The sequence below is a fragment of the Drosophila guanche genome, unplaced genomic scaffold (genome assembly GCF_900245975.1).
Source record: "Drosophila guanche unplaced genomic scaffold, DGUA_6, whole genome shotgun sequence".
Classification (NCBI taxonomy): Eukaryota; Metazoa; Arthropoda; class Insecta; order Diptera; family Drosophilidae; genus Drosophila; species Drosophila guanche.
Genome location: NW_022995758.1, coordinates 83,844 through 103,967, shown reverse-complemented (window position 1 = coordinate 103,967; position 20,124 = coordinate 83,844). Strand labels below are relative to the sequence as shown.

General features: G+C 47.0%; 3 protein-coding genes across 6 annotated transcripts; 2 read left to right on the top strand and 1 right to left on the bottom strand.

Moving 5' to 3' along the window:
• Positions 1 to 577: 577 nt before the first annotated feature.
• On the top strand, positions 578 to 3,737 carry LOC117590468 (TBC domain-containing protein kinase-like protein). Its single transcript, XM_034283114.1, has 6 exons — positions 578 to 946; positions 1,012 to 2,421; positions 2,487 to 2,693; positions 2,747 to 3,018; positions 3,088 to 3,384; positions 3,450 to 3,737. Exons 1-6 carry the CDS (start codon positions 754 to 756, stop codon positions 3,552 to 3,554), a joined length of 2,484 nt encoding a protein of 827 aa, XP_034139005.1. The 5' UTR covers positions 578 to 753; the 3' UTR covers positions 3,555 to 3,737.
• Positions 3,738 to 4,374: 637 nt separating this feature from the next.
• LOC117590469 (multifunctional protein ADE2) lies at positions 4,375 to 6,611 on the bottom strand. Its single transcript, XM_034283115.1, has 5 exons — positions 6,369 to 6,611; positions 6,103 to 6,306; positions 5,879 to 6,023; positions 5,417 to 5,529; positions 4,375 to 5,365 (listed from the first exon to the last, which is right to left on the bottom strand). Exons 1-5 carry the CDS (start codon positions 6,382 to 6,384, stop codon positions 4,563 to 4,565), a joined length of 1,281 nt encoding a protein of 426 aa, XP_034139006.1. The 5' UTR covers positions 6,385 to 6,611; the 3' UTR covers positions 4,375 to 4,562.
• A 1,478-nt stretch (positions 6,612 to 8,089) lies between these two features.
• Positions 8,090 to 15,257, top strand: LOC117590470 (1-acyl-sn-glycerol-3-phosphate acyltransferase alpha). Of its 4 annotated transcripts, none has more exons than XM_034283120.1 (5): positions 8,090 to 8,248; positions 10,078 to 10,434; positions 13,094 to 13,227; positions 13,291 to 13,606; positions 14,183 to 15,257. In XM_034283120.1, the coding sequence occupies exons 2-5, from the start codon at positions 10,253 to 10,255 to the stop codon at positions 14,262 to 14,264; spliced, it is 714 nt and encodes a 237-aa protein (XP_034139011.1). In that variant the 5' UTR covers positions 8,090 to 8,248; positions 10,078 to 10,252; the 3' UTR covers positions 14,265 to 15,257. The 4 variants fall into 4 exon arrangements, with proteins under 4 accessions (XP_034139011.1, XP_034139009.1, XP_034139010.1 ...); XM_034283118.1 differs by having other exon boundaries at positions 13,291 to 13,744; positions 14,320 to 15,257; XM_034283119.1 differs by having other exon boundaries at positions 8,091 to 8,248; positions 13,291 to 13,628; positions 14,205 to 15,257.
• Positions 15,258 to 20,124: the final 4,867 nt, after the last annotated feature.

Below are 20,124 nucleotides of genomic sequence, written 5' to 3'. Positions count from 1 at the left end.
TAATAATTGTTTCATAATTTAATTTTTAATAGTTTGCTTCATAATATGAATAAACATTTTGAAAAAATTAAAAAATAAAGGTTGTCCGCAACCAACCTTCCGCGTCGACAAGCAAACGAGCACTGAAAATTAGGAAAAGCAACGAGTAACTCTGCCACCGACGAGGCCTCCTTATAGTTACTTCATGACATGAAATGATTATTCAGCACACTCCATTGTCGTTGCCCTCGCACCTTTCACTCGCACGTTTGCCTAATTTTTGCCGACGAGACCTCCTTATATAGTTACTTCATGAACGCAACTATAAGAGCAAACTAAATGCAGTGCTGGACAGTGTCCACAGCTGTGCATAGTGGCCAGATGGGTGGAAACCATTGGCACGCAAATTCCATGTCAGATTTGATTAAATTTGATAGTTTGCTAATATTGGTGTGAATTTTTAATTATTTCTGTATGGTATATTAATACGCAAATTTTGATATTGATTGGTTGACTCCCATTCATTTTCCATATGACTTTTGAAATGTTAGCACAATCGGCGGCTTTCGAAGTTATTGCGAAAGCAGGGGGCGTATGTCCGGGGTGGCAACGCCAACAGCTGTTCGCTCTGCGGACCGGACTCTGTTTCCAAATAATTGTTGCTGCCGATGCAGGCTTAAAATTGAGCCCACCAACACCGTAAGAGAGAAAGAGCGAGAGCGGAAGGAAGGAACTCGGTTTCTGTCAGCCATTCATCTGCCCACCCCCTCATCAATGGCCATCAAACCCGAGACACGCCTGTGCGCCGTCACCTTCTTTGCGAAACTGCATCCGGGCGATGTCTGCGGCAGCAATGGCCTGCCGCTCACCCCCAATTCGATAGCGATTCTGGGGCGTGCCCAGCGGTTGAAAGAGGTTCAAGATGAGCACCTGTGCCAGTATCTGGACGTCATTCGCGGCAAGCATGGTAACAAAGAAAACGCCCGAGCAACCTTTTGTATATCTCTAGACTCACATGGAGATTCTTTTCAGAACGCACCATTGTCGTATCGGAGTATGTGGGCTGCTCCCTGGAGGAGCATGTGAAGCGAAATCCCCCGCTCAGTCTCGCACAAATCTTGCGCATCTTTTACCAGGTGGCCTGCGGCATCAATGTCCTCAGCCAGCACTATCTGGTGGCCCACAATCTGGAGCCAAAGAACATTCTCATCGGACCGGATGGAAGACTGAAGCTCTTCAACTACGGACTCTATTTCATGACCAAGGGCGGTGCCTATGTGCCCTTTCCCGTGGGCAACATACGCTACATGGCACCCGAACGACTGCTTGGACTCAATGGCAATGTCAAGAGCGATGTATGGGCGCTGGCCATGCTGTTGGTGGAGCTGGTGCTGGATCTGCAGCTCTGGCCAAAGCTAAAAATATCCAACGTAGTCCGCAAAATACTCGCCTTCGCCAGGAGCAACAATGTGCTGGAGAAGATCGCCCGCGAGCATCAGTGCTTCGAGGCCTACCAGACCATGGACGCAGAGCTGCGGCAGCTGCTGGAGAAATGTCTCCATGCCAGTCCCGGCCAGCGGCCACTGCCCAGGGAGCTGCTTGCCCACAAATGCTTCGCGGACATCCTGCAGGCAGACCGGGAGCAGGAGCGAGAGAAGGCAAAAGAAGATGAGTCTAAGCAGCAGCTGAAGTCCCATCTGCCGCCTCTGCCGCTGCTGCTGCGGTGTCCGCTGTCGCAAATCTATCACCTGTGGCAGCTGGCCGGTGGCGATGTTCAGGCGGAGCTCAAAAAGGAGGGCCTCATCCGCAGCGAGGCGCCCATTCTGGGCCTGCCGCAGATTGTGCGTTTGAACGGTGCCAGCGTCTGTCCGACTCGCAGCCAGTCGCATCTGATGGACGACCGAGTGGTGCCGCTCAAGATGCACGCCCTGCTGCAGCGTCTCAGCCAGCTGCCGGCCAGTGTCTACTTCCCGCTGCTCCACTCGCCACGCTTCTCCTCCCAGCATCAGCGGTTCGTCCTTGAGCTGCAACTACTGCCGCTGGTGATACGAGAGCGCGACATTGAGTACCAGTTCCATCGCGTTCGCCTATTTGCCCGCCTGCTGCAAGCCTATCCGTACACGGCCGAACTGTTGCAGCGTGAGGCGGCCATCGATATTCCGCCGCTGCTGCGTGGTGCCGTCTGGGCGGCACTGCTGGAGGTGGTGCCCAACAGCGGCTACGGGAAGATTGACAAATTCACGCCAACGTACACGGACAGGCAGATCGAGGTGGACATACCCCGATGCCATCAGTACGACGAGCTCTTGTCATCGCCCGACGGCCACCGGAAGTTGCGACGACTGCTCAAGGCCTGGGTGACGGCCCATCCACAGTATGTCTACTGGCAGGGCCTGGACTCGCTCACGGCGCCCTTTCTCTATCTGAACTTCAACAATGAGGGTGAGTGTTGGATCTGCCATGAGGATACCCAAGATGTCGTGTGATCAAAGGGTTTTCCCTTACAGAGTTGGCATTTTTGAGTCTTTTCCGCTTCATACCGAAATACTTGCACTGGTTCTTCCTCAAGGATAATTCGGCCATCATCAAGGAGTATCTCAGCAAGTTCTCGCAGCTAACATCCTACCATGAGCCGCTCCTTGCCCAGCATTTGTCCAGCATCAGTTTCATTCCAGAGCTCTTTGCCATTCCCTGGTTTCTCACCATGTTCTCTCGTGAGCTGCCCTCAGTCTCCTTATCTATCTTTGCTGAATCTTCCTTTTTGTAGATGTGTTTCCGCTGCACAAGATCCTTCACTTGTGGGACAAACTGATGCTGGGCGATAGCTCGTATCCGCTGTTCATCGGCATCGCCATTCTGCGCCAGCTAAGGAGCACGCTGCTCGATTCGGGCTTCAACGAGTGCATACTGCTCTTCTCCGATCTGCCCGATATCGTGATGGAGGCCTGTGTGATCGAGTCCCAGAAAATGTACGAGGCGACGCCAAAGAGCATAACGCACCGCCAGCACGCCTTGCGTTCCCAGCCGCCCCAGTCTCTGGTTTGTTTTATTTAGCTTCGATTTACAACCAAGTCAATCGTCTGACCGAATCTTTTTTTTCGTTCGTAGGATATTGGCCTAACTGATGTGGAGCTAAAGCATCTGCAGCTTGAGCAGTGTCCCCGCATCAGTGCCAAAGATGTGCAGTACTTGCTGCTTCATTCCCCCTCCGATCTGGCACTCATCGATCTGCGGAGCGTGGTGGACTACGGACATGTGCATGTGCCGCATAGTATTAACATACCGTTTGCCACGGTACAGCTTGGCGAGCAGCGTTTGGAGGCGCTTAATGTTCCACAACTGGAGGCACAACTACGCGGGCGGATTGTTGTTTGTGTGAGCAACATTCATCAGAATGCAGTGGAGGTGAGTAAACCGCATCACGCAACGAAAACTCTTTTCATTTCCTTTCCTTTCTTTTCATTTTACAGTTCTCAAACTTTCTGGTGGCCTGCGGCGTCCAACGCACTTGCATCCTACACAAGGGATTCAATGTCTTGCACTCCATCGAGCCAAATATACTCATCTCGAATTGATTGATCGAAGAACCAACCAACAGCTTACACACCCCTTCGTCCCCTCTGTGTTGTCTCTCTCTCTCTGTCGCTTTTTTTCAGCCTCATTGCTCCTCCTTCTCCTCCTACTCTTTTTCGTCTAGCCTAAGCGCACTGTACTATACTGATAATAATATTTTATATATATTCTATATACTTTTCGTATATATACATTGATGTATTGTGTACATACGTGTAATATTTATAGCCTTTGAACTGGCCGTGTGTTTTATTGCTCTAAAAGAGAATTGAAAGAGTGCAAACATCTTTGAATTCTACACTCTTCTAGGATTTTTCCATTCAATTCAATTTACACAACTGTGTTAATTTTTCGTTGACACAAATCCGAGAACCAAAACGAATATACATACATATAACTAGGATAGGCGAAAGCTAAGCCATGAGAAAGGGTAAAGGGTAAAATTGATGATTTTAGATATTAAACTAAACTTTTCATTTCGGTACAGTCGCAGGCCCAGGAACAGGTACTGGTTGAGATAGTCGATGTGGATCCAGATTGCCTGTTCGCGACTTTTAGGCTTTTTGCGCTTTATTAGAGTTGAATGTGAAGAAAGTGCGCTTCCGACAGCCCAATATCTTTGGGTATCATTTGGCCTCATCACCACAGAGCACATTACAGCAAAAATAATTGCGTGCTAAATGTTGAATAAATTTTAAGTTAATTGTATTATTTACTGACAGCATGCAGGTCTGCAAGAGACCACGAAAGCGAGTACTTCGATACTCAAAAAACCAAAAAATGTACTTAGTTAAACTTAAATTAAATGAATAGCTAACATAATTATTGTTTAGTGATTTGTTTTTATTAATTCTTGATACCCTACGACTACACAGGGTATCCCTAGGACGAGTCATGCTATGCCTATTACTAGAAAAGTAAGAAAAGGGTATACAAAACAAAAAAGATTCGAAAAAATGCAAAACGAAGGAGAAACGGAATGGAAATGTTGTTAAAGCTGGCTCGCTCACTTAGGCACTGCGAACACCGCGCAGCTCCTTATCGGCCTTCTTGAGAGTGATGAAATTATTGAGGCCCTTGACGCGCAGCTTGGACCAGATCATAAAGTTGCCTAGACCCAGAATTGTGGCGGCATGAAGGGCCGCCGCCTCCGGATAGAGGACGGTGGCACAGCCAAGTCCCGAGGGCAGATTCAGGCTAGACCAGACATCCACCTGCATATTGTCGGACTTGACGGGCGGGCAGTTGATCACTGGATAGTTGGTGCTGCCCGATACGACAGGTCCCAGACCATTGGAGCGTCCGGCCACGGCCACAAAGATAAGGTTGTTCATCACCGACTCGTACTCTCGGACAATGCGAAGCGTCTCCTCCGGTCCCTTGTGCGCAGAGCTAACGCGCAGCTCCACGTTGAGGCCCAGGGAGCGGCAGCTGGTGGCGATCTTCTCGCTGTGCGATGTGTCCGAGGCACTACCCATGAGCACCACCACCAGGTGATCCTTGCGCGGCACAATATCAGCCAGCTGCTCCGACACCCAGATAAAGTTACGCTTCACCGTGTCAAGGTCACTGGACGTGACCGATGTGAGATTGCGATACACCTGCTTGTCCACCATCAGGCGCTTGTCGCCCGCTGGCCACAGTCGCCACGAGTCAGAGTCTATAATGTCGGCGAGCACAATGTTGCCATCGGCATCGATGCCAAACTCCACCTTCATGTCGATCAGAGCACAGTTCTTTGTCTGCCAGGCCCGTTCCAGTATCTCGAAAACCAGCAGTGTCGTACGGCGCATAATGTCCACCTCATCCTGGCCTGTTGATTCAAAGATGATGATAAGTTACGGCTGTGCTTCAGATTGCTTACCAATTGACAGGCCATTGAGCTCAAATTTAGCTGCGATTATTTGCTCCTCGCTCCACTGGGGATCGTGGTTGGCGTCGTCCTTAAAGAATGTCTCCTGTTTGGGTGGTGAGAATCTAGCAAGACAAAGGTTGATCGTGATTAACTTTCAGGAAGTGGGAGGAATGCTTTGCTTTGCATTCAGTTTTGAAGTTGACATTCTTCTGACGAAACTTGGCAACGAATTGCATTAGGAATGGTTTTCGATTACTTTTGCAATGCTATTCGTGATGCGGGGAATGGGGATGGCTGGGCAAACAGATGCTTATCGGGACAGGCGTAGTCGTTGACCTCAATGCAGTGCTTCGATTGCAGTTAAATTTGTTTACCGCAGGCGGCAACAGCGTCAAACGTCAATGATGGTTGATCGGCGGCCTCGACTGGGATCGATGGAGTGCCGATAACCTCGTCATTAATGCCACTAACCTGTAGCCCTCCGGTACGCCAACATTGCGCTTGAGGAACGATCCAGTGGCCAGGCGTCGGGTTACCCACTCGATGGGTATCATCTCACATTTGCGGCTAATAAAGGCCTTAGCCCCGCAATGCTTCACATAGGCCGTGCGTATACCTATTGAATTTTGAATGTTTCACATAAATTCCACAAAATACACAAAGCTGAGGTATTTGGGGGACGGGACGGAACTCACCAGCTTCGTTGAGCAGCCGAAATACCTGGCCGTTGGTGGTATTCGAGATCTCCGCCTTGCCGGCCAAATCATGGGCTTTTACACCATCGCCGGCAGTGATGCGATCCTTGCTCAGCAGCAGGCAAAGTCCAGGATGCTCGGGCAGGTCGTACACTAGCTTGGTCTTCCCCTCGATCAGCACCTTTCCAAGCTTGTAGCCATCAACTGTGAGATTAATGGTTTCATACACATGAATGTATAGCGATATGTATGGATTTCACACTTACTGGATGTAGTTGTCATATTTCTTGCTTCAGTTTTTATGTTTCTTGATTAATTCGAATTAAATTAAATTTGTCTCTCTGATGTGTTCCTTCTCTTTCACCGTTCTCACGTGTTGCGCGCTTCTCTTTGTGCTTGATATTCGCGTGTGTGCTTCGCTCGCTGTGTCGCTCTCTATCTCGTTCTGCTACGTTTAGTCGTCTGCTGCTGTGGGTCTGCGTCGAAGACTCGCTCAAAGCGTTATGTGCACCGACAGAACGGTTTCCACGACTTTATGTTTTGGCTTATCGCTCGCATGAAGCAACGTTATAAGGAGGTATCGTCGGTTGCCTTCGTTTTGTTTTTGCACCATTAGAGTTCTCACATATTAACCCTTGCGTACACCAGGGACTGTAAATAATGATTATTTGTAATTTTTTAAATAAAAAAATCATTCACTTGTGGAAAATTTTAGGCTGGCGTACATGTGCATATACATACATATTCATCTTAAAGTATAATCTATGCATATCCACCATGATTTGAGTGTGTTCAAGTAATATCGAAATACTCACAATATAATGATTAATTTGGAGTTATATTTTACTACTCAATCAATAATGATTATATTTTAAGAAAACAAAAATACTCAAGATATAATAATTAGACGAGACCTCCTTAAATAGTTTCTTCATGCTTGTGTGTATGCATCTAGAGAACGGGCATCCATACATACATACGTTACAGAGCGTGTACGTGCCAAGCAACGGGTTTTTCGGATACCCACGTCCAAAAAGCAATTATATAGTTGCTTTATGTTTATGCCCACGTCATAATTTCCTTCAATTCTGTCAAGGGAGGGTAAACAAAAAAATTGTTTCTGTTGTGTTTCCCCATAGTTTTTAATAATAAACCTTTCTCCTGAAACGGGAATTTTATCGGTTGCAATCCAGACTTCTGGGAAAATTTAACGATCCGCCAGAAATCCTAAAATTGTGCCATTGTAAGGATATTGCTGTTTGGGGGTAAAATAATGAAAGAGGGAAAACCGCCAATTAATTAGTAAGTTTTATCAAAGAAAACTAGCATATTTTAAGTAAATTTTCTTGCTTTTGGGCACAGTTTTGAACCTCGCTCAATTTTCATACATGTAACCCCAGGGATGAAAAACATCGATGTTTTCTGGCAGAGTATCGATGATAAGTTTTACATTTTGTCTCGTCTATCTTCATATGAGAGAAATACGTAAGTGGAGAAGAAAAAGCTCGTTAATTCGGAAATGGAACAGTTTTAGTTTCTAAGCATAAATCGAGTCTTGTGAGCTTTATTTTTAATCAACATTGTATCAATAGTATCGATGCCTGTAAACATCGATGCTTGTCCACCTCTACTGTCATAATTCTAGTCGATACTCGATGACAACTGCATCAAGCAATCGATGTTGGACGGCATCGATATCTGCAAAATCCAACAACGATCGTCGGCTTTTCAAACGTAAAAGCGATTTTGCGATTTCGAAATCTAACCAGACTGGCAGCAAGTTGTTGCACCATAATGCTCTGCGGACGAGGAGCTGCGTTTCAATACATTGTTCATTTAAATTTTCCGCCATTATATGACCAGGGTGTCCTCACAGCTAAGGTAAGAGTCCCGTGCCAACCCACAGCACCTACCCCTATGCGCAGGTCCGTGGGTTTCGGCGCCGCATATTGTTTTATCATGTGGACCAGCATTTGCCGCCTCGCCTCGAGGGTTCAGTGTCATAGAACTTCCGACGCCAACGCCGGCAACGGGAATTTTCGCCCCAAAGCAGTTTCGCGTTTAACGTTTAACGGCGCGCCCGTCGTTCATCAAAGCGGCGTCGAAGTAGTCGCAGTCGCATCGCAGCAAAATACAAAAAAGCAACGTAATCCCTTTTGTTATACTAGCAACAAAACGCTTCTCTTATTGTTGTTGTATATTTCAATTCGCTCACTAGTGTGTGGTTGTTGTTGCTTTTCGCCCGCTTCTAGTAAAGCGTCCCCGTCTGTCTGTCAATTGTTTCATATTAAAATTTGTTTAGCTTAATTGTAAAGCACAGACTCACGTCTTCCACAAAGGAATCAGTAGCAGCGTCAGAGGCAACATAAGTAGCAATTCAAAGACATTAAATAAAATACATAACATAAAAATGTGTAAAAATTTGTTATTGTATTTGCAAAAATTGACAATTTTCGTCCCACGGTTTTGTTTCGTTTTGTTCTGTTATCCTTGGCGTGTCGTGCCTTAGTTTTTGTCGCTTCTCTCTCTCTTTCTCTCTCTCGATTTCACTGTGATTGCATCTGCAACCCTCTGTTGTTGTGTTGCTTTTCTACCAGATGTGTGCGGGTCCCGGTCACCGTTTCGAGAGAGCAAGAGTGGGCCTACAGTGGGCATAGAAATTATTTACGAGACATCATCGAAGATCTCAAAGGTCTTTCAGCAGTATGCATTTTTTATTTGATATTCATAACTGTTCTCAGTATCTCTTCTAGCATGGCTGCCCGCACACACAGACACACACACACACATGCATTCATACACAAGTACATGCATACATATGAAAATATGCAAACGAATTCTCTTGATTTTTGATATGGGTACGGCTGCCTGGTACGGCAGAAGGTATTATGATTTTTGCAAAATGTTTGCAACGCAGAAAACGATGCATTTTAATCCCCCTTTAATCCTTAAAGGAGTTTCATTTGCATCGATAGACGTGTGTAGTATGCGTTGTTCTGAAGAGGGTATCAAGTGTTCCGGTGCTTAAAGTTAGTGTTTGCTTCATGTTTCTTGCTTTGTTTTGTTTTGTTTTGTTTTGTTTTGTTTTTTTTTCTTCGTTCGACGTTGGACGCAAATCTAAATTGATTTTTCTTCTCGGATTCCGGCTGCTGCTGCTTCTCAGCTGCAACAACCATGCATACATATGTAAGTATGTGCATAATATGTATACATATGTACATACATACGAAAGTATGTATTTACATACATATGTATTATATGCTGCATACACAACGCGCCCAGCGGCACACATTCAGCGCTGATCAAGGAGCTGCAAAAGGAATGAAGTCGTTGAAATACTTTCAGTATCGGCTGTCATGCATGTGTACATACATATGTACATATGTATGTATATACAGTGGCAAAAATGTCAAAGGAAAATCCCGTTTTCTTTCTAAAAATCTTTTCAAAGTCCCGGTGTTTCTTATCGAATATGTATATGCCATGGGTGCCTGGATAAATACAAGATAAAACAAAAACATTTTTTATGAAAAACTAGAACCTACTTTAAAATTGATCGGGAAAAGACGTTTTCCCAAAGAGTGGGTCTAATATATTGAAAAAGTAATATTTTTATGAGAGTTTTCCCCGACCTAGTCCATTTGTGAGCTCCAACAATGAAATAATTAAGTAGAGAACTTGTACTGAGAAAATTAATTAGTCGAATAAGGTATTTTGATAATAATTTTGATCATATTTGATAAATATTTTGATCGTAAAATCAAACTTTTTTGGTAGAATTCATTCAATAACATCTTTTAATAATAAACACTATCAAAAAAATTGGAATTTAAGAAGATAGTCTCTGAGTCTCTGAAAATGATAAATTGTTTCTTATATAAAAGGAATTTTAGATATTAACTAACAAACATATTATTTGGTCATTGACAAGTTCATTCCCGATTTACATAATCTTAAAAGATTATTTTATTATAGCGTAAGAAGACCGATAGTTTCCACCTGAAGAAAATACTGCAATCTGTCTTAGCCGGAGAGAAGGAGAATCGGTGGATGAGGAACAGACGGAGGACAAGCCAAAATCCAGATTTAGAAAAAATAATCTGAATCCAGCACGAACCGGCAACGGCGGTGTGTTTGTGGTCCATACGCCATGAGTTCATTCATCGAGCTGCTGGGACTGTTTCTGCTGCTGATGTTGCCCTTCCTGTACGAGACGAATCACATTTTTCGCTATTATTTCAAATTCCTAATCTACTACGGCATCGTGTCGTTCAACTCGATCGTACTCATACCGGCCTTCCTCACACGCCCCTGCGATGTGCGCAACCTGCTGTAAGTATTATTCTTATTTAATTAACTTCAATCTGAATGCATTCAGTTACAGTGGAACGTCCTTTTGAAAGGACAAACACTTAGTTTTGGCCTGGCCGACAAGGGAGAAAATTAGTATAGTATTAGTTAGTATGGTATTATTAGTATTAGTAGTAACCGAATCCTACTCTGCACTTTGCTTGCTGCATTCTAATGGCATGCTACCTCAAAGTGGTTAGTCTATAACCAATTGCAGGACACTCAAATTGCCGATGAATAATGCATTCGGCGATGTTGTTTCGACAGCTCTCTTGAGGTACAATTTGCTGGGGAACGAAGCACTTAATTTACGGATAAGAAATTGTTCTTACAGTGTGCAGGTGCACTGATTAAGTTAATATTTGGACTTATGTATGTAGCTAACCCGGTTTAATTGGTGACTCTCTGTCGGCCAGACTTTGTCGTTGGAGGGTTTTGACAAGTTGGGACTAGAAATCCTATCACTGGGACCCCCTAAGGGTTTCAAATGCTACATGAATTATTAAGCCACCACCATCCGACGTCAATGACACATACAACATTAATTTCCCATCAATATTGACAAGTTAAGATTGCAGGTGGCAACCACAAGACGCTACTCGGTGGGGCCATCTGGATGTCACTCTGAAAATATCGAAACTGTATATTCTATGTAAATTTCCAGAGTACTCTGGATTGTGTGGTTAGTTTCGCATTGAACTGGAAGCAAAAGTGCGCCCCAAAGAGTCACATTACTGTAAGGTATATGGATTGATGTCAGCGTTATCATCTGAAATGGATAGACCCATTCCGTTTCGAGGGTATCCTATAGTCCAACAACCGCATAAACGGCATTAATAATTGTTTTTTTGTTTTGTTTTGGCAATGCTTGCCGATACCGCCACCTGTGTGTCAATCGAAGGACAAAGTTGGTGCTTTGCCATTCTGTTGGGGCTATACCTATACCTATACCTATACCTATACCTATACCTATACCTATACCTATACCTATACCTATACCTATACCTATACCTATACCTATACCTATACCTATACCTATACCTATACCTATACCTATACCTATACCTATACCTATACCTATACCTATACCTATACCTATACCTATATCTATACCTATACCTATACCTATACCTATACCTATACCTATACCTATACCAATACCTATACCAAAAGGTGGCCCCGAGGTCGCTCCATTGCGGTGTCTGTTCTCCCGTGCACACACCTCCTTCCCGCACTTGCGAATCGACTCAACACGACTCGACTCGCATGACACTTTGTGAAAAGTGTGTTGTGAAAAATCATGAATATTTGATAACGTTGTGGTTTACTCGTACTCGTACTCGTGCTTGTAGTATCAATTATGCCTTTGTTTCCTCAACTACTTTATGCAGTTTATCGATTGGGTGGTACCCGGTCACCGGTATCCAACAATGGTAATGCCATCGCCTGGCCTATAATTAATTATACTCCAAGCCTCTAAGTGACGCGCAATAAAGCGGCTATAAACGCGTCACTCTAGTTCACATTTAGTAAATTCTCGTATATAGTACCTATACATAGCTTTGATTGCCCGGCTACGCCGGCTGGGTATTAATATGATTAAAAAACGAGAAGGGACGTGTGAGACGCATCTTACACGTCACAACTTTTATACCCGGCACTGAGTCAGTGTACCGGTACCATATTGTTATACCCGGTACTGACGGGTAAATAGGATATATTGTATTTGTGCACAAAGTGGATGTATGTAACACACAGAACGAAACGTTTCCGACCCCATAAAGTATATATATTCTTGATCAGCATCAATAGCCGAGTCGATTGAGCGATGTCTGTCTGTTCGTCCGTCTTGTTGAGCGCCTAGACCTCAGAGACCATAAAAGCTAGAGCTATCAGATCACCAAATTGGGTGTCCGATTGGACATTATTATAGCCACAATGAAGAAATTAATTTACAGTGGTTAAACCCACCCCGTCGCGCAGCTTATATTTGTTTTTTTTTCACATTCTCTCATTCACAGTCTGTTTCGCGCAGACACGTCTCCGCCATTCACTCTGCCACGAGTCTGCAGTGTGTGGGTCTAGGGAAGGGGAGCGAGCTAAAGGAGCGTGTTGGTGGGAGAAGTGTTGTAGATGTATATGACAGATGAAGAAAATATGTAAAATTTTACAAAACACCGCTAAGGTGTAAAAGTTGTGACGCGTAAGAAGCGTCTCACACGTCCCTTCTCGTTAGTTTTCGTTTATCTTCAACTTTGTAGGTTTTAGAGGTTTTCTCTAGCTCTTATAGTCTCTGAGAACTAGCCGACAAACAAGACGGACAGACGGACAAGCAGACATGGCTCAATCGACTCGGCTATTGATACTGATCAAGAATATAAGTACATATATACTCCATGGGGTCGGAAACGTACAACCGTTATTCGCATTTACCCTATTTACTCTTCGAGTACCTGGTATAATAATAACATAGAACCTGCAAAGCGATTTAATACGTTTCATGGAGGCAACGAGCGATCAATGATCTGCACGGGAGACAATTGGCATGAGCTCTAAGTGTTAAGTGCACACAAATTCACTCTGTAACAAATAATATTATCTATCTACTGATACTCAAACCATTGATTTCTCGATTTTGCAGATGGGCCAGCACTTGGTGTCATCGCGTGACAGCGCTGATTGGGCTGCGCTGGGAGCTGCGTGGCAAGGAGCATCTGGCCAAGGATCAGGCCTGCATCATTGTAGCCAATCATCAGAGCTCGTTGGATGTGCTGGGTAACTAACGAATCGAATCTAGTTGATGTGATCTATGCTCATAACTATTTTTTAATCGCACAGGAATGTTTAACATTTGGCATGTGATGAACAAGTGCACCGTGGTGGCCAAGAGAGAGCTTTTCTACGCCTGGCCGTTTGGATTGGCCGCTTGGCTGGCCGGACTCATATTCATCGATCGGGTGAGGGGGGAGAAGGCGCGTGAGACCCTGAATGAGGTGAATCGACGCATTAAAAAGCAGCGCATCAAGCTGTGGGTATTCCCAGAGGGAACGCGTCGCAACACAGGCGATATGCATCCCTTCAAGAAGGGTGCCTTCCACATGGCCATTGAGGAGCAGATACCCATACTGCCCGTGGTCTTTAGCTCCTACTGCACATTTCTGGACGACAAGAAGAAGATACTCAACGCTGGACGGATAGTTATCACCACACTGCCGCCGGTCAGCACAGAAGGCCTGACCAAGGACGACATTGATCCGCTAATGGAGCGTGTACGTTCCCAGATGATTGAAACATTCAAGCTAACCTCTGCGGAGGCCCTGGAGCTGCGCTACAAGCCGCTAAAGTCCTCAGCGCTATCTTCAACATCGTCATCATCATCAGCAACAGCAGCATCAGCGTTGGAAGGAGTCCCGCAACCAGTGTCAGAAATAGATGCCACAGTGGCCAGCGTCAGTACGAGCTATGCACCGCTTCATGTGGGAGCCGCAGCAGCAGCATCGGCCAGCTACGAGACGTACAAGAGCAGCGTCACAGCCGCCAAGGCAAGCATGCTAAAAACGCTCTAGATGTGGTGATAGTGATGCTGCCTAAGCGAGAGTCGATCTTATCTCACACTTGACCCACACTCTCTCACACACACACGCACACACACACAAACACACACACACACCGCACACACACACACACACACACACACACACGCACACACACACACACACACACACTGCACATTTCTGAACGACAAGAAGAAGATACTCAACGCTGGACGGATAGTTATCACCACACTGCCGCCGGTCAGCACAAAGGCCTGACCAAGGACGACATTGATCCGCTAATGGAGCGTGTACGTTCCCAGATGATTGAAACACACACACACACACACCATAAATACATCCAAGTAGATAATTATGCAAGGCTTTTTCAGGCACCAGGATTAGGACTATTAGTAGGAGCAGGAATAACCAAATTGCAAGTCAACAACGACTGTCAGACATAATATTATTCTTTGCGCCAAACCAAATTCAACACATGACGTCAAGACACAGATTAAAGTATCTAATTCCACATACTCGTACATAAAGGAAAAATACTGAACAACAATCCAATCCCACAAGTCTTGCTTCTAATGAGCACGCTAGCATTTTCTACCATAAAAACTCAAAACATTAATAGGAAACCAGATCGGGTGTTTTACACATCAGATAATATTCAACACGACCTCGTAAATAATTATTGACACTATTGCTCAAGCGGAGACCGATTTCTTCGCTTTCAGCGAAGAGATGAAATGTGCTCTGCTCTTTGAGAGTGTGAGTTGGTACAGTGAGCAGAACGCAAATGGAACTCTGCGATCCGTGTTGTATCCAAACCATTGAATTATTCCATTCAATGGGACAAAAATAGAGCCAACGAAAATTGATACGCAATTTTGTTACCAAAACCAAAGAAAATTGTTTTAATATTTTTTCATTGTTTTTTATCCGATCGTTTTCAAATGTTAGAAAAAATATATGTGCGCATGATTGTAATAAATTAGTTGACACTATCTTCAAACATGTTCAATAAGAATGATCTGTGTAAACGTTTAAGTACTGTTTTGTATCAGTTTGTGTTGATCTTGTTCTTGTGATTGAAACTTATTTCATATGCCAAGTACTTTAAGTTGAAATTTCAACATATTTAGATGATTCCCTCCTTATTCTCGCACCTCATAGGAGCAATGTGACTAGCTCCGAAGGGTGTGAAATAGATTCATAAAATAGAATTAAACTTAATTGTATTAAAATGTTATTTTTTGAAAGATAGTAATGTGTTTGTATACAAAAATGCAACGAATCGAACAAAATGAAAGGCATCCTTATCCGATTACACTACTCGACACGATTTTGCCGCTTCGATCCTGACCAACTTCTTAAACCCGGTACTCGAAGAGTAAATAGGGTTATTTTGTATTTGTGCACAAAGTGAATGTATGTAACGCACAGAAGGAAACGTTTCCGACCCCATAAAGTATAAAGTATATTTTTGATCAGCATCAATAACCGAGTCGATTGTGCCATGTCTGTCTGTCCGTCCGTCTGTCCGTCTATCCATCCGTCTTGTTGAGCGCTTGGATCTCAGAGGATATAAAAGCTAGAGCCACCAAATTGTGCATCCAGACTTCTGTATGCTCACACTGTTACAAGTGTATTTCAATTTTGAAGATACAAGAACATTTATTATATAATATAATTTATTATATATAATATCATTATACAGCCAGAATGAAGAATATGATTTTCAGTGGCTAAACCCATCGTGTCCAGCAGCTTTTGTTGTTTTTTCACATTCTCTCATTCACACTATGCTTCTGCTTCCTCTGGCCCCTGCCTCTGCCGTCCCTCTGCCTCTGCCTCTACCGATTTTTAACCCACCCCGTCTCGCAGCTTATATTTGATTTTTTTTTGTGTGCGAGCCCTGCCTCTGCCGCTGCCGCGAGTCTGTAGTGTGTGGGTCTAGGGAAGGGCGGCGAGCTAACGGAGCGTGTTGGTTTGAGAAGAGTTGTAGTTGTAGAAGACAGATGAAGAAAAAATGTACAATTTGACAAAACACCGCTAAGGTGCAGATGTAGTACTGAGTGCCGGGTATAAAAGTTGTGACGTAAGAAGCGTCTCACACGTCCCTTCTCGTTTGTTTTAGATTACAAGTTTCAAATCACAAATTGGGAAGCAGCTGCGTGTCTAGCTGTTTTTAGATTTACTCGAAACACACAACAGTGATATTTATCGTCTGGTGTACTAAGATTTGCAAGTTTCTGTACTTCAAATATTCGTATGTCGAGGGATAGGGCATGGCTTTGATGTTTTCGCAGGATATTGATGGGTTTTCCTTCGTTTGTATACCTGAAAAACACGAAATCAGAGCAGAGGCCGGTAACGATCTCGGGCAGAGATGACTTCCTGTCACTTTGCCATCAGCACAGAGAAACGCCGCAGCGACAGAAAATCAGTTTCGTATGGGGCCTATTCACAATTGCTCGGCTGTCTTAGCGGCAGAGAATCCAGAAACGTTTTTGACTTCGTCTCTCTGTTCAGCTCAGCGCATATAAAAGCAACAAAACACGTGAGTGACTGTATGCCGAGTTCTAAATAAGTGCTACAGGGGCCTGTAGTGGAACGACTTAGATAGACGTTACCCATGAAGCAACTATATAAGGAGGTCTCGTCGGCAGAACGGCTCCCCTAGCATTTCTGCCAATAAGTGTATGTATTGTAACGAACCCTTTTTCCGGTCGCGTGACCTGTTCTGGGCTGACTCAGCGGGAAATTGGGTGGTTGCAACGAATTTGTATTGTTGCCTCGACGACCAATTAAAAAGACAGGATTAGTTTATTTCAGACAATTGGGGTTTTATTCAGTATATTAATCTCTATAGCCTAGCCTAGCTTATGGCTATGTTATCGCTATCTTGTGACCTGCCGATTTCGGAGGGTTGACTCCGGGCGTTGCACGTTGGTGCCGATGAACTGGGGCAATTGATCTTAATCGGCCACACCAATTCCGCACTGTTACGGTTCGCCTTTCTCCGCTGTAACCTCGTCCGAAAATCTGATGGTCCCGTTACAATTTCCGCTATTATGCACTTCGATTCACTTATACACCCGAACACTCGACCTAGCTCTTGGGCTGCTCACGCGTGAAGATCCCGAGCCTTGGCGGCCACCCTCCTTATATAGACGCCGGCTAACGGTTCTCCGACGCGGTCAGTGTTTTTCCATTGGCGATTCTGATGCTTTCTCCCTTCTTCGTAACGGGACCTCGATCACATGGCCATATTTGGTCATGCGTCGGTCCGCTGCCGGCCCGATCCCATCCTTCCACTCTCTTCTGCGCCGCCATCTTGGGGTCCCCGCTCTCTGAGCGCCTCTTCCAAATTCGACGTGTTCGGATATCCGAGCCCCAGGCTTTAACCCTCTAAAGCCTGTGAGGGACACGTTCCCTCGCACTCCCCTCTTTCTTCGGGAAGCGGAAAGCCTTTGTTTTCCGCTGGATCGGCGCGCCGCTCTTGACTCAGCGCGCGCGCTTTTGAATTGATGTGTTCGAGCCGCCTCCGGTCGAACAGGTCCCAGTTACCCGGTTCGGTGCCGCCAGACCGATGGAACCCGACGCAGCGAGTGTCAGGTTGCGGGCTGCCCCATCTCGGNGGTTCGCCTTTCTCCGCTGTAACCTCGTCCGAAAATCTGATGGTCCCGTTACAATTTCCGCTATTATGCACTTCGATTCACTTATACACCCGAACACTCGACCTAGCCCTTGGGCTGCTCACGCGTGAAGATCCCGAGCCTTGGCGGCCACCCTCCTTATATAGACGCCGGCTAACGGTTCTCCGACGCGGTCAGTGTTTTTCCATTGGCGATTCTGATGCTTTCTCCCTTCTTCGTAACGGGACCTCGATCACATGGCCATATTTGGTCATGCGTCGGTCCGCTGCCGGCCCGATCCCATCCTTCCACTCTCTTCTGCGCCGCCATCTTGGGGTCCCCGCTCTCTGAGCGCCTCTTCCAAATTCGACGTGTTCGGATATCCGAGCCCCAGGCTTTAACCCTCTAAAGCCTGTGAGGGACACGTTCCCTCGCACTCCCCTCTTTCTTCGGGAAGCGGAAAGCCTTTGTTTTCCGCTGGATCGGCGCGCCGCTCTTGACTCAGCGCGCGCGCTTTTGAATTGATGTGTTCGAGCCGCCTCCGGTCGAACAGGTCCCAGTTACCCGGTTCGGTGCCGCCAGACCGATGGAACCCGACGCAGCGAGTGTCAGGTTGCGGGCTGCCCCATCTCGGGAAGTGTACGGTGCGATCGATAGTTGGAGAGTTGCCAGATCGGGGAAATTCGGTGTTGCGATCGACCCGGCGCGGGGTTGCATTGCCACGCACTCGATATCATGCGAGGTTGCCGGACCTAACGAATTCGTTGGTGCGATCGATAAGGTGCGGGGTTGCATTGCCCCGCACTCGATATCATGCGAGGTTGTTTTGCCACGCACTCGATATTATATCGATATTCGAGCTTTACCTCACCTTTGACTCCCCTCTCCACTATCACTCCTCGTCGCTGCGCGTGGCTACCCCTCGGCGCTCGCGTGGCCCGCGGCTGTCGGCTGCTTGAGCGTTGGTGCCGGCTCTGGCCACAGCCACGGACCCCTCTCCCCTGGCTACGAGGCCTCGGCCGCGCTCTCCGCCTGTGGCTCCACCGATGGTCGCTGCTCCGCCTGCTCTGCCCTCTCCTCCTGTGCCAGGGCCTCTGTCCGCAGAATCGCCGCAGCCGCTCGCAGCACCCTCAGTGCCTCTGGCACATCTGGCTCCGCTTCCGCTGCCTCCGGCTCCACCTCCCTCGGAGCCTGTTTCGGCGCCTCTTCCTCTTCTCTCGCCTCTTCCGCTGGCATCCACCCGCACGCGGCCGTTGTCGTTGTTGGGCCCGCCGGTCTCCGCCTTGGGTAGCGGCTGTTGCTGTGGGATGGCGCCTGCTCCCATACCCGCGCCTCCTCTGGATCCGGGTCCACCGGGGCAGGCCCCGAGGCCCAGGTGATATGCAGCGTTTGATGGTGCCACACCATCCTCCCGCGCACCGCAGTTCGCACCTCCTGGGACACGAACGGGCCGATCACGGCTCTCTGGGGACCCTGCCAGCCGGGCCCTGGTTGTTGAGGCTGCTGATGCTGCTTCTGCTGCTGCTGCTGATGCTGCTGCTGCTGCTGATGCTGCTGCTCCTGCTGCTGCCGTTGCGGCTCCTCCTCCGGTGCTGTCGGCACCCCCTGGGCCGCTTCCTTGGCACCTGCCGTGGGATCTTCTGCTCCCCACATGGCCTCTTCCTCCTCCTCGGCTTGCGCAGCCGCTCCTCCCAGCTCATTGAGGGCGTGGTCGTGGACGTAGGCGTGGGCGTGGGTGTGGGCTCCCTCCTCCTCTTTGGTGACGGTGGGCATGCCTCGTGCTCCCTTCTCCGCACTCGAGCCTCCCGCTCCACCAGGGCCTTCTCTCTGGCCTCCACCCACCTCTTCTTCACCGCGATGTTTCTTAAGAGGCACTGCGTGCGGACCTTCTTCTCCCTCCTTAGCACCCGAGCCTCCCGCTCAGTCAGCTTCTTCTCCTTGGCAATCGCCCACTTCTTCGCGGCTATGCCTTCCAAGAAGTGCCGGATGCGGACCCTCTCCTCAGGTGTGAGGAAGTTCCAGCGGTCCCTCACGGTGCTTGGTCCACTGGGCGTCTCTCCGCAGCTCGCCTCGCCGCGCCTCCCTTCGTCTGCCTTGCGCACCTCGCGCCGCAGCTCCCCTCGCTTGGGCGCCGGCTGCCAATCTACGATGACGACGTCATCCTCGCTCTAGCTTTCCTCACTCTCCACCGGCGACACCACCGGGCTCGCCGATGAGCATGACGATGGCGCTGGCGAAATGTATGGCGACGCCATCACCTGCAGCACGGGAGAGCTACTTCGCCGACCGCACTCGTCTCCACGCATGGGCACGGTCGCCTCATGCTGACGGTGCACGTCGACGTCGTAGTCTCCGTACCGCAGCCGTTCTTCCTGATCCTCCACGAACTTTTGTACGTGCGCCAAATTTTTTTTATTTTTATTTGTTTTGTATCTCTGTTGTCGATCGTTTGCTTACCGCGTGTGTTCACAAAGTGCCGGTCCGGACCCCAA